The sequence below is a fragment of the Hetaerina americana genome, unplaced genomic scaffold (genome assembly GCF_022747635.1).
Source record: "Hetaerina americana unplaced genomic scaffold, ioHetAmer1.1.p SCAF_10, whole genome shotgun sequence".
Lineage (NCBI taxonomy): Eukaryota > Metazoa > Arthropoda > Insecta > Odonata > Calopterygidae > Hetaerina > Hetaerina americana.
In genome coordinates, this window is record NW_027286070.1 from 47,267,937 (window position 1) to 47,285,408 (window position 17,472).

The window sequence follows — 17,472 nt, forward strand, 5'->3', positions numbered from 1 at the left end:
ACACTAATCCAACAGCATAATGACCATGATTAATTCTTTGAATGGTATCCTTCATAACAATTATCACACAATTTCAAATAAGAGGCAGAAAGGCAGGGGGAAAGAGTGAATCAGTGGAAATCGGCATTTATTTGTAACAGCTAAAATTCAACAGTTTAAATGCAGGGAGTAGGGGCATTCAAGACAATAAATTGGGCTATGGGTCATCCTTCAAACACAAAAATTTTAGTGAAAAAATTAAGAGGTAACTGTACACCAGAGAAGTATTTATGATAAGTTTAAAAAACATGCTTTAAGATGCGAGTTAAACTCAAACAAGGCCGGATGCTGAAATGCACTGCAATTACCGCGATTTAATAACAATATCACAGTTTTTGAATATATTACCACAAAACTACTGCTGCCTTCTTGTAGCAGTTCAGTGGTAAAATCAAACAATTGTATACAATGCTGTGTATACAGTACTGAAGGTGCATTGTGGAACACACTCAAAATATTACTTTCAATGATATTGGTTGACTCATTTCAATTATCAAAATTAAAATTGATTATTTATAACATGATAACTACAGTTAATAATGTTAAAGTATATCTCTTTTAGCTCTTCTGATATGAGAATATGCATTTGAACTTAAGTTCACAAGTACGAATATGATTCATTAACATGAATATACAAAGTAGCATTTAATAATTACAAAAAATGGGGCCTTCTAATACATGTGATACATAAAAAAAATTGAAATTTTGAGTCAAATTTGGGGATAAACCAACATATAAGACCAATTATTGTATGAGAATATACATATGTATATACTTATGCATAAAGTGCAAAAGAATAGGCTTATATGCACCTGAAATCGTTGAAGCACTTTTATGAAGAAAAGCGATTTCTTCATTATAATCAATAAAATTTCAACAAAGGAAATAGAAGAAATTACTAAATTTTGCTTGCCATAACCGAGATTTTGTAAAATATTATGAGAAACAATAAGATAATTAGGTATGAGATATAAGAATTCAATTATTACAGACTCCATAATCCCATTCTATGACAGAAGCCTACAATTAGTCATTCCATCACTTTCATAGGGCTGAATTGTCATCAGACACTCTCCCAAGTGTTTAATAAAATAAATGGAACACAACAATACTAAACAAATCCAAATTTCTGTGAAACAATTCATTTACTAATCACACTTGGACACATTAAAATGTTTAAATAGCATAGAAATAGCTTAAAATAAGACAAAACAGCCAAACCCTTTCAGTTCATCAGCCCAAATTTTGGATTGTATAAAATATGCCATTCCCATTAAGTCATACCCTTTAAATAAGGATTCAATTTAAGGATCTAATTATTGTGAAGTCATTATTTCAATGGAAATTTTACAGTTTAGCAAGAAGTTTTGTGCTACTAATAAATGTCCAAGGGACATGAAAGATTGCTTTAACTAACCCATATAGAAACCCATTGCCAGATTTCTTCAGATTTGCCTGAAAAATAAGTCTACTGCAATTGTCACAATTAGACTGAACAATCTTATTTTCAATTCAAACTGCAAAGAATAGTTTACAACTTGTCATCCATATATTCATATTACAGTTCATAGTGTCTAATCCATGGCACCAAATCATGTTAAAATGGCATATTACAACAAACTTAGAACATGGAGAAAGGCAGGACCAGGTGTTTACATAACAAATCTGAGCAATTAAAGTGAAATTTTGAGAGACAAAGAATAATAAATCAAAATATTCCAAGTTTAATTTCTCTGTGCCCCTGAAGAGTTAATCTGTCGACTTATGCATCAAAGCACGTGAATTTAATAATTAAAAGAAAAAAAATTACATAAAAAACCAGGAAAATGTTCAGTCATTTATAAAATATATGTCACCCATTTGACTTGAGCTTTTGAAGATTTTGATATCTGAAAGCTTTCATCTATTTCTTGGGAATACTTGCAAAATACCTATTTCTTCAAGACAAACTTGAGTAAATCAGTGTTCCTCATGGGGATAGACAGTAAATTTGTTTCAACAGCACTTCTAATAGCATCATGATATAGTTTTCTTCGAAAAAAAATAAAACATGTTTAAAGCAATAGTCAAAATACTGGCAATTTTAGGCAATCATAGATAAGCCACTACATACAATGGCAATTTGAATAGCCAAGAGTTAAGATAATGTAGAAATCAAACAATTAATAAGAGCATAATTTTTCATAAAATATGAATCAGTACAAGAATAAGAAATATCAACTCCATACCATCGCGTTAGAAGAGGTGACTACAGGCTGTTTTGGAGGATTGATGACTGCTGATTTGGTCCCATCTAAACCCATCACCAGGTGGTTATTATTATTATGAGCTAGCACGTCCACTTTCTTGGGGGGAGCCAACTCTGGGGGTAATACATTTGGTATACTGTGCTTATCCAGTGCTTTGTATACAAGGTGCATAGCCTATAAATAAGGAAATGAAATGCCTCCAATGAGTTTTCCATAATATAATATTTAAGAGATAATTTAAATCGGACATGTAACATCTTTTACATCCCATCAATTCAGCATTTTTAAACTAAAGTTGGCCCATAGCTTATTCAATGTTTTAAAGAAGTGAAAGTTATTAAGAAAAATACATTTTGAGCATACGAACCCGGAAAACATGCCAAGTATAGGAAAATGAAGACTCCAATATTCGACTTGATTAGTTCTCACAAAATTTCAAGTCCGCTGCTATTGGATTACAAAATATTCAATAAAAGGTAATTAAGAAAAAGATATAGAACTGTTTTAATGAATGATACAACTTAAAGATTAATTTTATACCTACTTTCTTAAAGGTGTATTTTATTAAATGAAATGTTTGCTACTGTTAAAATCAAGACTTTTAGTGAAAAAAGTTACTTCACAGAAATAACACACACAGGAAGCAAGGTGTAATTCCACATAAAAATATGGTCAACAGAAACTTCAAACATGAAAGGGTACCCAAAAATAAACGGAATTTTTTTTAAGGTTATGTATTTCATTATTTTACACAACAATTTTATCACCTTCAAAGTACTCTCCATTACACTTAATATATTTTTTAACCTGCAATTCCATTCCAGGAACATTTTTCAAACATTTGTCTGTTGTGATGCCTGACAGCTCCTCCCTTGTTTTTTTTCTTGACCACTTCCACATCATCAAAACGTTGTCCTCCCACATCCCTTTACATTTACAGAAACAAGAAGCAATCGCACAGAGCAAGAAAAAACTCTGGAAAAAAATCTGGGTCGGTTCAGAGATGGTCTTTCAATTCATGTCAAGTTTCAATTCAATTCTTTTTCGCTGTTCCGTCAGGACCCGAGGCTCGAACTTAGCAGGGACCCTTCTCACCTTCAAATCTTCTGAAAAAATTTGCTGAACCGAGCTCCACGTTATTCCATATAAGTTAATTATCTCTTCAGTAATCCATTATCAGTGTTCAAGCATGACTGAACAAACTTTTTCAACATTTTCGTCAATTCTAGAAGTTGACAGATGTCCTGAATGAGTTTTGTCATCAAGTGAGTTTTCACCTTCTTTGAAATGAGAAAACCCTACATACACTAGGGTTTTTCCAATAGCACAATCCTTGTAAGCTGTTTTTAACAACACCACAGTTTCTGTAGTGTTTTCCCCTAGCAGGATGCAAAATTTCACTGCTGTGTACTGTTCACTTATATCCGCCATGACGAAAAATGAGCAAGAGAAACTGCTCTTAAAAACAAATTGTTGTGACTGAATATAACCTTCAAAGATGACAACTATGCCTTCCTAGAACTTGGAACGAGTATCACTATCCTCACCTGGCAGAAGAAATATGTAATCAGTCAACCACAGCATTGTTCCCGTTATTTTTGGGCACCCCCTCGTAAGATCGAGTGGGCAAAATTTATAAAGGTTGTGTGTGTGCATATTATTAATCACATCACAATAGAAAGATGCGTGACATACTTACAACAATTCAATGCAACCCTGTACAACAGTGGATAACTTGAAGTGAGACTATTTACCAATTGAAATTTGACTGAAGGCAGAAAGAAAGACAAATTCACCAACTGAAATTTAGCTTTCTTTCAGCCTTTCATTTTATGTAGGTCAATATATTTTCAATATTATAAATAATTAACCAAAAACTTGGAGAAAACAAAAAACTATGGTAATTACTTTTAGAATAAATTTATATGAAAGTTAACTAATTTATATATCACTATGTAGTGAAATGGCTTAAACCATTCAAAAGAACGTTGTTATTCATTAATTAAAATTTACAAAAAAATACATGCACCACATTCTTGCATGACTGAACACTTGACATTATATATTTTGAATCTAGACAACAAAAACACTTTGCAGAATCAAATATGTTAAGCCATACTTGTAAAAATACCAAACACTTTGGACTAAAACATGGAAGGGATACACTAATATCTTCCACCATCAAACAACTAAACAGAATCTCAGTTTTACCACTCTTAAGTGCTACGAATATGTAAGACGAAATCAACATTTACAAGTGATTATCTTAATACATGATGCAAGAAAGTGCATTAAATCACATGTTATGTGAGTGATATGCCACAATTTTAGAAATGTGCTAACATTTTTTGAGTAGTAACACTAAATTGAGATTTACTTTTCTATAGATCAATTGAGAGCTAAAATTAGGTATTGTGACTAAAAATTATTCCGTCATATTATCTGTGAATTTCTAATTCTTTTTTTATATGTTTTCACCTGGAAATGCATATTTGATAACATGAACTGAGATGATAATACATGATGCAAGAAAGTGCATTAAATCACATGTTATGTGAGTGATATGCCACAATTTTAGAAATGTGCTAACATTTTTTTGAGTAGTAACACTAAATTGAGATTTACTTTTCTATAGATCAATTGAGAGCTAAAATTAAGTATTGTGACTAAAAATTATTACGTCATATTATCTGTGAATTTCTAATTCTTTTTTTATATGTTTTCACCTGGAAATGCATATTTGATAACATGAACTGAGATTTCTGCTAGAGCCACCCCTATTTATCCTCAACTGCAACCAGAGTAATTTCCAGCTTGTAGAAATTTCACCTCAGGTATTGTGGATGTAAATATCTAAGCAGGGTGATCATCTTCACATGAATTATAAATGTAACTTTAGTGATTCATCCCCTGGATTAAGTATGAATTGTTCAAAGCCACACCAAATAGGAGGAAGTTTACTATATACACATGATCAAGTTATTAGATTAAAAGTTACAGAAGTCAAAAGTATATTAATTATCTTCATCAAATCCTAGATTTTTATTCTCATTGTTTCAAAAGTATTTGATATGACCTCATGCACAGTAGAAAAAGTTTCCTATTCAAAATTTAATTGAATTTACATGAAAAATTATAAATTAAAATCTAATCTTTCACCTGGTTTTATATTGAATTTATTACATGTTCATCTATTTACCTAGTGTAATATGAGGTATCACCAGACAATGCAACAATTTCAGAGTGTAAAAATCATTCGCCTTGACTGGGAATCGAACCCAGATCCCTCAATATCCGGTCGAGTGCTTTAGCCACTTAAGCTACCGAGGCGTCCTCTTAAACTCTGAAAATTTTGGGGCTTTTAAAGGAACAAGATGTTGTGACGAAATACCGTACATACAATGTCACAGGCATTCGTAGTCGTGCGCGAGGCGCCACAGTCCACGAGGTTAAAGCCAACTTTAAACACTCCCGCAGTTTCTTTCGAATCACCAGACAAATTTTAAAAAGACTAAATAATGTGAATGCAGGTTAAATGAACCTCTGTTCTTTAAGTAATTGATCACAGTGATAAGGACCATTTGGAAAGATCAGATGAGAAGCACTGGAAGAACAACTGTACTTGGTATTACATACAGGGTTCGGCAGTTATCTCCGAACAAATTTCAATTAGAATTTTCCAACATATTGTAGTTCCACTGGAGGTCGCGATTGGTATTCTTGAAAGCTATAGGTATCTATTTAACAGCCATAACCTCAAAATGACCAAGATGTGACGTACAGAGTACAATCTAAGAGCCGCTATTATTGAAAGTGTTCGTGCTGGGCGTTCATCCAGTGAAATAGTTTGATTCTTTGGGTATCAACTGTTTACCATATTGTGGCCAAGTATAATGCTTCGAAGAAGTCTGGGGAAGGTTCCACTAACCCGGCAATGAAACCTCATTCAAGGAAACGCTCAGGCACTGATTTCAGAGGAATTTTGCAATTTTTTTGCAAATTTTGAAGAATGTCAGGAAACCGTGGCTGGTAACTGTGACCTCATGGAGACAATTTGTCTTTCAACAGGACGGTGCATCAGCTCATAAGAGTCATTTAGTCCAAAACTGGCCCACAGATAACATTGACATGTTCTGGTCAAAAAAGTTCAGACCCCGAATAGCCCAGACTTGAACCCCCTCGACTATTATGTTTGCATTGTAGTCGAAAGGGTTACCAATAAGACGAGGCACCCTAATATCACATCTCTAGGCACCACTATCATAGCAGCATTCCCGAATATGGACAGTGCCGTTTTAAAGAGTGTGTGTGATTGATTCAGGATAAGATTGGTGGCGGTCATTACAGCTTAAGGGGGATACATTGAGAAATGTTACTCTTTACAGATACCACTACTTGTATGCAAAATGATTTTAATTTTCATTTGTATTTTTTTTATACATTTACTTTTAAAATAAAGTTTCACTTGCTCGGATTTAACTGCCGTACCCTGTATACTATATATATATTATGCAAAATGTGTTTTGAAAAAAAAGCATTCAATGAATAAAAATATTTGCTAAAAAATGCATGAAAGTAATCAAAATAAAATAACTCAATGTACGTCCTCTTTAGATGTGCACCACCTAGGAGAGGATGCAATGGATTTCTGAGGGCATACATGAAATGCATGATACACCATTTGCAGAAAACTACAGGAAAAATTACATATAGATAGTTTAAGTAAAATATGATTAACCATTACTGTGTTCTTAATACTATGTGCTTGATCACACTGCAACATATGAGCACAAGGTAAAAAAAATTATCACTAAATTATTTTATATTTATTTGTTAAAAGGAATCCTAATTTTGGCTAAATGGGAATATTATTTCTTGGAAGGTTTTCAATGTCCACTACCTTGGACAATTGAAAACCCTCCATTTATTTCTATGCTTAATTATAGTGTAATCAAATGGGTTATACGGTTATGAAAAACATTATTTATCTTGTATGGTTCATATACGCAAATACTGAGTAGGTGAGCTAACTTTGAAATTTAATTCTAAAACTTACTCAAACCATCAACGTTGAACTTACATGCAAATATTTTCCAGTAAAACCTCCATTTGTGATTTCACCAAACAAATTTATTGAAAAATAGTGATATTGAAGCACAAAAAAAGCAATATCATAAAGTTAGCAACAAAAAATGATCTTTTTACGAGTAAGTGTCTGGACCAAACCATAAAAATTATAACTCCATACCATTTTCATTTCAGACCTACAAAAGGAATCACTAGTTGCACTGTACTGAATAGGTATTCCACGAATCAATACTTGCTGTTTTTCAGAATGAAAGGCTATATAACATGAACACACGTTTTACGGAATCTTTCCATTGTCTACGGGTGGCATCATGTCATGCATTTACATTTTAATGGAAAATAAAACTATAATTCTTATTCTAATTTTCCCACAGAACTTGCAAAATACCAACTGTCACATAAAAAATAAGAACTTTGGATCAAACATGCTCCAAGAAAAAATAGTTTTATTTCCCCATGAAAGACATAGTAGAGTATTCCAAGCCTACACACTATGTGGTCATTAACCAAACAATGTGCTTGGTATTGATTTCCATTGAAACACATGTGCCAATTTATCAGTCTAAAAACAAAAAACAATTCTTAAATTTAAGGCTTATTGCCATTAAAATGTAAATTATTATTTAAGGTAAGATGGGAGGGGCCTTTTAAAATTAGGATAGGACAATTTATGAAGACACTTGAGGCATATATCGCTAGATATTCCAAATATGTAAACACTAACAATAATATAAATTCTTAGAATAGGAATTTGGAATGCAAGAAAGGGTAAATTTACACGACCAGGACCGGTGACCGGGATATCCCAGGCAAGGCAAATGATTTTTACTCTGAAATTGTGGTATTATAATGCATATTAGCGGATGACTCCATCAAAAAGTTACTGTTGTGGCATCTGCCACAGTTTCTCACAATTTGTTAATTTCATTAAAATTTTGATTGCCTTGCTTTGAAATTGATAAAGCTTTGCATACCCCTTAATGACTCATACCCCTTGGGTGCTAATTATAAGTAAAGCTGGACCTAGAATGCAAAAATTATATTAACCATAAGACCTTGAGTATTATAAATCCAACTGAAAAATCACTTCTTCCAAACAAAAGTCAGTTCACCAAATCAGAAAGTTATTGGCACTACATGTTAGGTTTGGCAAATTATACTGGTACATACAGTACTTTTTTATAAAAATTAATATTAAATCAGTTCTTTGAAATCATGATAATAATTTACAGCAATCGAGCCTATGGCAGTTTTATAGGCAAACAAAAGGTTTGCCATTATCTTTCCTAAAAGTATCACACAAAGCTTATAATGACAATAACACATGGCTAATTTTGAAGGTTAAAAAATACTTTACCACAGTGAATTCATGTCTATCCAGCATTCCATCTTTGTCCATGTCTGCAAGATCCCATATTTTACCCAAGGTGTCTAGTGGCAGTTTGGAATTTATCATAACACCCTTGACCTAAACAAGAAAATAAGCCATAAGATGAAACATGTTCATTGAAAAAAGACACAAAAGTGAATGACTTTTTTTCAGTAATTCACTGTTGTAGGAGAGTTGACAGTACCCAGAAAGAAAGACTAAATGGATGTCAATATCCATTTGAAAATACTGAAAAATGACAAATTTTTTTAACTACATTCAATCAATATGCATGTTTAACATACAATCCCAAAGTGCGCGAAACAATAAGGGAAAGCTGGAATTGCATTGACATATTAGTGTGCTAATCAGAGCCCAGAATTTAGGATTGCAATTACGATAACGCCTGTGCTATGTTTGTGCTGGAACTTTCATTAGAGTATAGTTTGGAAATGAGAACTGAAAAACATGACCAGTCAATTAATTAATCACAATTATTAAAGGCTTAATAAAATGGTTACCTCAAACAATGAGCGCGGCTTTGACCAGCTTGGAAACTTGGTCGTTGAAATAAAAAAACCTGCGTAGATTGGGGGCTTTTAAAAAGCTTGTTTGGAGAATTGTTCCTTTAAAGCCCCATTAATTTAAGAGTTCAAGAGGATGCCTCGAGAGCTTAACTGGCTAAAGCACTCGACCGGACACTGAGGGATCTGGGTTCGAATCCCAGTCAAGGCAAATGATTTTTACACTCTGAAATTGTTGATTTGAAATGACTGGTCAACACAAAGAAAAATTTCATTTTTTTTAAATTAAGCAAAAACAGCAAATTTAAATAAAATCTCCTTCAGCCTTAATAAATTAGCACCACTCATCCAAAAGGAAAACTATTAACTGCTATAATGGTTTGTGGGAAAAAGAATTCCCTGACTGATCAACCACAACCTCTCAACCAGAATACTTTTCTGTAGAGATTCACGGGTATGTTACTTCCTTGTCTTTCCCTGTTTGTTACTATTCCTTGATTTTGCTCAATTTGAGTAATATTCTCGCAGTATATAGACCCTCTTTGAATGTGCTTGTGAGTGTGTCGGCTTTGTTTCTCCCTGGCACGACATTAATTACCTTAAACAGTCACAGATAGTGTGTACGTGGTCATAACCAGGACATTCTTAGCTGAGTCTCTTCGACCATGTGAAGGATTCCATTTGGGTTCGAGTGTGTGTATCTGTAGTTTGTCACTGGCAAGGAAGTAACATACCCGCAAACCACTACAGAAGGGTATTCTGGCTGACAGGTGGTAGTTGGTCACTGTCATGGAATTCCTTCTCCCACAAACCATCACAGCAATTTAAAGTTTCTAGTTTGGACGAGTAGAGCTAATTTATTACATCTATAGGAAATTTTCTTTAAATTGGTAATTTTACAAGGCCATAGAGCACAAGTTTCCCAGATTTTAAGCAAAAACAGTTCCTAAACTATAAAGTATTATTCAAATGAATGTACCAAAATAATATAAAGTCTTTTCCAAAGAAACTGCGGGAGATGCCGCAACAGTAACTTTTAACGGAGTCATCCGCTAATGTGCATTTCAATGCAACAATTTCAGAGTGTAACAATCATTCACCTTGACTGGGATTCGAACCCAGATCCCTCAATATCCAGTCGAGTGTTTCAGCCACTTAAGCTATCGACTGCTATCGAAGCTAAATGAGTTACTGTTGCGACATCTCCCGCAGTTTCTTTGGAATTTGTCAAAGTATAAACACCATAAGTGTTTAAAAGTTGGCTTTAACCTCGTGGACTGTGGCGCATCGCGCACAAATACGAATGCCTGTGACATTGTATGCACGGCATTTCGTCACAACATCTTGTTCCTTTAAAAGCCCCAAAATTTCAGAGTTTAAGAGGACGCCTCGGTAGCTTAAGTAGCTAAAGCACTCGACTGGATATTGAGGGATCTGGGTTCGAATCCCAGTCAAGGCAAATGATTTTTACACTCTGAAATTGTTGCATATAATAAGTCTTTTGAAAACTGAACTAAGTTTTCCCCAGTGGTTCAAATTCTTAATCAAAATTTTATCATGTAAAGTTACAATTACTCATTAGACCTCTAGTTTTCATACTAAGATTTTCCACTGTTAAACGAGTTCCAACTAATAAAACAAGAAATATATTACTGGAGTGAAATTTAGATGTTACAATCAATGTAAAAGTACAGTATTAAACTCGGTAAAAAAATTGGCCAATCCACAAAAATATCACTTGAAGTTTCACAGCTACAATAATTGGCATTTAAAATAGAAGCCTCTATAATTATATGCAATCAAAACAATTGGTTTTTGAAAGTTACACTTTTAAGAACAAGCACTGTAAGCAAGTCACAATTACATCTGTGTATTTCAGGAAAAACCAACATATTTTTGATCCAATTATTACCAGAACAAAGAGCATGCACAATTCTAAAAATTTTTAAACGTTCAATTGAATTATGACAGCTATGTTTTTGTTCAGTTTTCCCCGTACAAGAGAAAGGTTCACATTTGGCAATAATAATTACAAATTACAATAAAACGCTTATTTGGCTTGACATAAATCTCTAATAAAAATTAAAATCCATACCTTATTCCCAGGAAGAAGCCCATTAACAGGTCGCAATGATTCGAACAACTGGTCATACTTTGATCTTTCTGCAGGCTTGATACTCCAGTCACTTCCAGAATTTACCGTGGTAGCAATCGATGGTGGTATTATATTATTTGGTATACTGACTGGAATATCTCCCTAAAAAGACAGGCTAATGATTACAGGATAAAAAGGTGAAGACGAATTTTAAAACCAGATATTTTTAACAGTTAATTCCTGCATAGCACGAGTATTTCAATTGCAAGTACACAGCAAAATTATGATGGTAAAATATTTCCATTAAACCCCATTTAATCACCAACATTTACATGGTAAAACAGTGTGGCAATGAATAAGCAGGGTAGATGTAATCAAGTGAGGCAAACAGAATTTAAAATCATTGAAATAGTAAAAAGAGTGCTAAGTAAATCAACAACCATGGTTATTTTTCACCAATTGCCTTAATCTCATAAAATATGATTCACATTTGTTTGCCATTGTCATCTCATAATTTTATGGCATTCAATATCAAAAAAATGTTACATTTTTGAATAAGTTATGATTTGGATCTGCAATATAAGGGAAAAAATTAGGCAAGCAAGGAATTGGTAGAAAAATAATATGGTTATTGAATAGAATGAATGGAAGAAGGAATATCCAGTAAGTAGGAAGGAATATGCAATGGAAGTATGCAGAGTTGAAAGTGGATTAACTGTAGTGCCAGGTATCAGGTAGTTTTTTGTTAGGAAAGGCAATAAAAAATGTACCATTGCTCACTCAGTCTTTTTCCACTAAAAACCTGTCTAGAGGAATTTTTTAAACATCAACCAAAAGAGGTTCATCAGTTAGGATTTGGCATAGCTCTCTACATATTTTGCAATGGTCTTGCGACACTTGATAATAACAAAACTTTAAAATGAGGAAACTGCTTCATAGTCGGATGGCACCAGACATAATGAAAACTCATTCTCTAAACCGAAGAGGAGGTAGGAAAATATATGGGAAGAGGAGGTAAGAATCTACATGGGGACTACGGCCTAACCTCAGCCACCTGACTATAACTTCTAATCATCGACTATTCCCAATCATTTGCGCCTTAAATCAAATAAGTGGATCAATATAAACAATAAACATGAACAAGCAAAAACTACTCATCTGCTAGCCAGAGGCGAAAATTCATATGGGCATGAATGAAATTTGCACATTACCCAATTTCCACCAAGATCATCCAAAAGTGACTATAATTTAGTACTCCGAACACAGCATCCATATTTGGATAGGAAAGCATGCAACAAATTCACTGCTGTAGTGACCAACCCAGGCCTCTATATTGAAAGCCAGTTTAATGCCATTCACATCATCAATCCAATACAGATTTCAAGAAATTTAATGGTAGAGGAAATACAAGCCTCAATTAGCCTAACAGCAAGACTAATAATTATGTGTACCCTCTTTTCATCATAGAATATCTAGACTGATCCAGCTGTGAGAAACCATTGGACTGTCAGTAATCCTGGGAAGGAGTCCAGGGGGAAAAAAATAACCACAACTGGGCATAATTGATCTTGTCTCAGAAATTTAATCGATTGAGAATCTCCTTGGTTCACTCCCAGTTCTAATTTATCTAGACCCTTCATGCAGGAGTGCTTGGTTTCACCTGAGTTGCACACCAAACAATTTTATCTTGCAGACTTTTTATTTCTTCATGTTCCTCGTGATTGGATTATAATATTCCTTGTGAGTGATTAGCTGTATTTATGTTAATAAGAATTTCCATTAAATACTTCTACTACAATGAATATGAACATGGCAATTAAATTCACAGCTTATACAGCATAAAAGAAATTAGGAATCCACTTTTTTTAACTTCTTTTCCACATTGAGGAGTCACCTAGAATGTTTTGTGCCTAATATGAATCGAACACAACCACAAAATTTGATGTAGATAAATATAGGGCCTACATTTCCAATAGTACATTTCAGGATCAAAAGTAAACAGTAAGAACTCAAAAGAAATTATTGAATGCATTCTATTATTCATTGCTACTTTCCTTCAAGGTCAATGAATGGTTAATGACCTGTAGCAGTTAACACGGTCATTCACTAATTCTATTCAGTTAAAAGGTCAAATCACTTCTCGTGCATGATGATACGGGTCTGTTTTGTCAAAACAAAATTAACTCGGCACATGGAAAACATACTATACATATATAGGGCATAATGGGGGCACCTAACTAAAAAAAATTAATTACCAGGCCTCAGTATGCCATTAGTTCCTTCATTTACATGCATTAATATAATTTCATTTTTCATTCTAGTGACTTAAATCATTTCCTACATAAAAGATAACTTTTAACTAATAATTAACTCCTGTTACCAACCCCAAGGTTGGTTTGATATGTGAGACCAGCTTTATACAGAATTCGGGACTAATGGAAACCACTCATCAGGTGTGTGATGAGCAAGAACTTTTAGTCACTAATAGAATCGAAAATTATATTAAACATCATATATCACATGACATTCATTTTCATTCAGGCTGTTTCTTCAGTCTACAAGAACTTCCAAGTACTTCCCAATATTTTTGAAGCCCTGTTAACATGAATATGTTTGCTTATGTCCAACCAAAACATACATTATACGATAGAGACTATATAGGGTAAATGATATAGCTTTTCCAAAATTCCGGACATATAATGACTAGCAATAACCGCAAGATAAGGCAAATAGAATTTTTCAGTTAAATTGAAACTCTCTAAAACTAATTGGTAGGCAATGAATTAATTTTGTAAATAATAAATGTCCGAGAGTATGTATGAATGTGGAAAATATCACCAACCGGGGTCTTTATATGCCCACGCTTGTTACACATTTAATCAGGTTCTCAACAAAACGAATAATTTTATAAAACAAATCAATAAATTATGGGTAACCTGAAGTTATCTATCAAATGCTACTGCAAATCCCCGGACGCCTTTCAAGTACTTTCAGCGGATTTAACTCCTTTCTATTAATGATTGTTCTAATGTAAATTTATTTGACTACAGACTACAGCAAACAATTCCATGAAAAAATCGAGGTATTACACTGTATGTAACTCTTTCATGCAGAGTGGTTAATTATTGTTTTAGGTTTTCCATAATTCAACCTAAGAGTAACTACTTCCTCAATTCAAATTGATATGCTCATCCTAATGAAATACCGCATTCGGCAATATGATGTTCAATATTAGAACTACTCACCATTTTGGGAGGAGGAGAGTCTGTCATTATGCCTGCCATGGAAACTTCCCTTCCATTCTGTGCTAATGAAACAAGTTTTAGCGCCACAAAGAATCCGGATCTATCGAGGGCACCTTTTCCAGTAGGGTCTGAAAGATCCCAAACCCTGCCAAGAACGCCGTCGGGTAAACCTGAGCGTTTCAGGAACCGTGCTGCATCGGATGCTCCAACACTTCCCAGTCGACCCCCAGGGTCCACCTGTTATAGATACACACATTTGAATATATGCTTTGTTGTGAACGAATGTATCATCATAAATGGTATCAGCCATGACAAACAAAACTTCCAAATTTCACCATTTTGGATCACCATGCTTTGGATCGTTAAATTTTTTTCTATTCAGCCACATTAAATGCCGAATCAAAACCTGACGATGGTAAGAATGTGTTACTAATATATGTCATCATTGTAATTACTGGGATGACTACAGAATATCAATTGGGGCGATAACGTTTCCCAATTCATAATGGGTTATTCGAAGTAAGGCATAATACCCGAAAACTAAGGAACTCATGACTTCGCCTCAATAATTATCAGCAACTTACAATGTTATAATATGCTTCATAAATCCTGATATGGCTCCCAGCCACCTGAAATAAAAGAACCGTTTATATTAACCTTCTGTATTAAATATGAAAACCTTCAAATCGACCTCGTTAACATATCACACTTTACCGATGACAAAATTCAAAAACACTAAAAAATATTCAGTCGAAAGTGGGCAGGGCTGTCTAAACAGTAAATAATCTAGCACAGAGTGTCATTCAACAACAACAAGATTAATCAAACCCATAAACATGATACAGTTGTATGTATAATTACAGGGTATATTAACTTCTTCCATAACTTGGATATTAAATCAATGAAACCGCCCACCTCTGTTCCAACTTGACCGTTACGGGCATGAAATTTACACACAAAATTGACACACGCTATGACATGCAGAAATTTCATCTATTTAATCAGGCGTGGCAGAAAATCACATTTTAATTAGCGACATAATAGAAAATGAGGACAAGTGATACATGCTTAAAAAGAAATTTTCAAAGAAATTGGTATGCTCTTACTTGATTCGGAGACGGCAAGGCGGCCATCTTACAGAATACTACGGACAATTCTTATTGGATACTACGAATACAGTCATCCAATGATGACAACAATCAATACAGGAGCAGGCGGTAACAGGCGTAGCAGTTCTAGACCACCAACTCCCTCTATTACTGACAAGTGAGTTTCATTCGCCCCATTCTTGTTGGATTAGATATCCTTGATTAAAGACATAGTGAGAGGATGAGAAGGGCCGAACTGCCCACTAGAGTAGCTGAAGCCGATGTTGGCATTGAATCGGTGGTGAAATATTTTTGGCAATTCGAAAATTCATGACATGTTGGTCTTGCGCAAGGTTAGTCGATTGAATCTGAAAGACCAAATAAAATGTTCAATGTCGAAAGCAATGAGTCCAAGTGCTTTTCTAAGTGTAGCATGAAATACCATATTGTCAACACAACTTACATTTAAACGATATTTTACGCCGTTTCAGTCGTTCAAGCTCAGTAGTTCGTAAGATATCCACTAGGGTAAGACGTTAATCTCGAAGTTAACCTTTTGAAACGCCCACAACATTAGTGTAAAGTTGGACCCGAAATGTTTATAATTTACCTGGTCGTCTAAATATCTTTGCTAAGTAACAATCAGTGTAACTTCCCAAAGGCCTATTTCTCTGCCTTATGAGCGGTATATTTATCGATATTCCCATTTTGTAGGAGTTAGAATGCATCGTCATTGGCTTTATCTAAGAGGATTTTGCCGAAGGGGAAACTGGTCTTCTTAACATGAAGGTAATAGAACACGTCTTCAGGGAGTGCAAATGCTAGCTTTTTTGTGCTGAAATTGAAATTTTTGGGGATTATGAATAAGGTTTAATCATAATTCACTGTGCCAGCGTTGCAAATCTGATTTGAGTAGCGAACTCCGAAGGGCCTGACGATTGCGGGACTAACCTATGAGACATCAAGTCAATGCAAAACACGCAAGACGAGAAAGCTCGCTCATAAGGAACAGGCGTCGTAAAACTGTCCCGAAATTATATCCATGCTAGCTCACTTATCGGTCAAAAGTTCAATATTTCTGGTAAATGTTCAATGATGACCAGTGCATATATTCTGTATTCGAATTGTCATTAAAGTTCACAGCAGAGTTCAAAACCGTTGCCCGGCTTAAACTGGCACCGAAGTAAATGGAATTGTTTAGAGCGCAATCTATGCTGGAACATCGCAGTACCCGTATTATATAAAGGAAATTGAGTCCCGCCGAGGTGGACTTAAAATCCCATTCCTCCCTTGCGCAATTCACGATCAAGGTAGTCTTCCAAAAATTTTGAATTTTTTTATTATCGGCCATTTCGCAGTACTTAAAGAATTACAAAATTACAGATTGGTGTCCTAACACTCCCAGGGATACTATTATCTTTACATAGATGCAAAATGCAATGATGGGAGGTGATCTAGAGCCATTAAGGTAGCGAATGCCCTGAAAAGCTTACAGGAAACACTTCTTCCGGCGGGTTTGAACGCTATGATCCAAAACGAAATAAGTATCGTCCATTGACCCCCATGCTCTACAAATGATATGCCCACTCCACCTTATACCACCAGTCAACACTCATTATCAGGCCTGCCGACAATCGAACATAAAGAATTTAACATCCTGATGGATTTCCCTTTCGAGTTAGGAGTTCCTGGTAGTCCTTCGATCCACTCTCTATTTGAAAGGACACTTGGAATTCACGCGAGCTGAAAATTCTAGAACCATAAATACGATCCAA

The 17,472-nt window shown here is 34.5% G+C and overlaps 1 protein-coding gene across 3 annotated transcripts in view; it reads right to left on the reverse strand.

The window, feature by feature from the left end:
* Nucleotides 1–16,182, reverse strand: part of Eps-15 (Epidermal growth factor receptor pathway substrate clone 15) — a 74,322-nt gene extending 58,140 nt beyond the window's left edge. For 2 of the 3 annotated variants that reach the window (XM_071598606.1, XM_071598609.1), the window contains exons 1-6: nt 15,525–15,631; nt 15,194–15,238; nt 14,610–14,846; nt 11,365–11,526; nt 8,734–8,844; nt 2,268–2,462 (exon numbers count right to left, since the gene is read on the reverse strand). In XM_071598606.1, coding sequence (XP_071454707.1) covers nt 2,268–2,462; nt 8,734–8,844; nt 11,365–11,526; nt 14,610–14,846; nt 15,194–15,238; nt 15,525–15,602 — 828 coding nt within the window. In that variant the 5' untranslated portion in view covers nt 15,603–15,631. Of the gene's footprint in view, nt 1–2,267; nt 2,463–8,733; nt 8,845–11,364; nt 11,527–14,609; nt 14,847–15,193; nt 15,239–15,524; nt 15,632–15,715; nt 16,066–16,160 lie in introns of those variants that run through there. The other variant, XM_071598607.1, reaches the window with a different exon arrangement.
* Between the last annotated feature and the right edge of the window lie 1,290 nt (nt 16,183–17,472).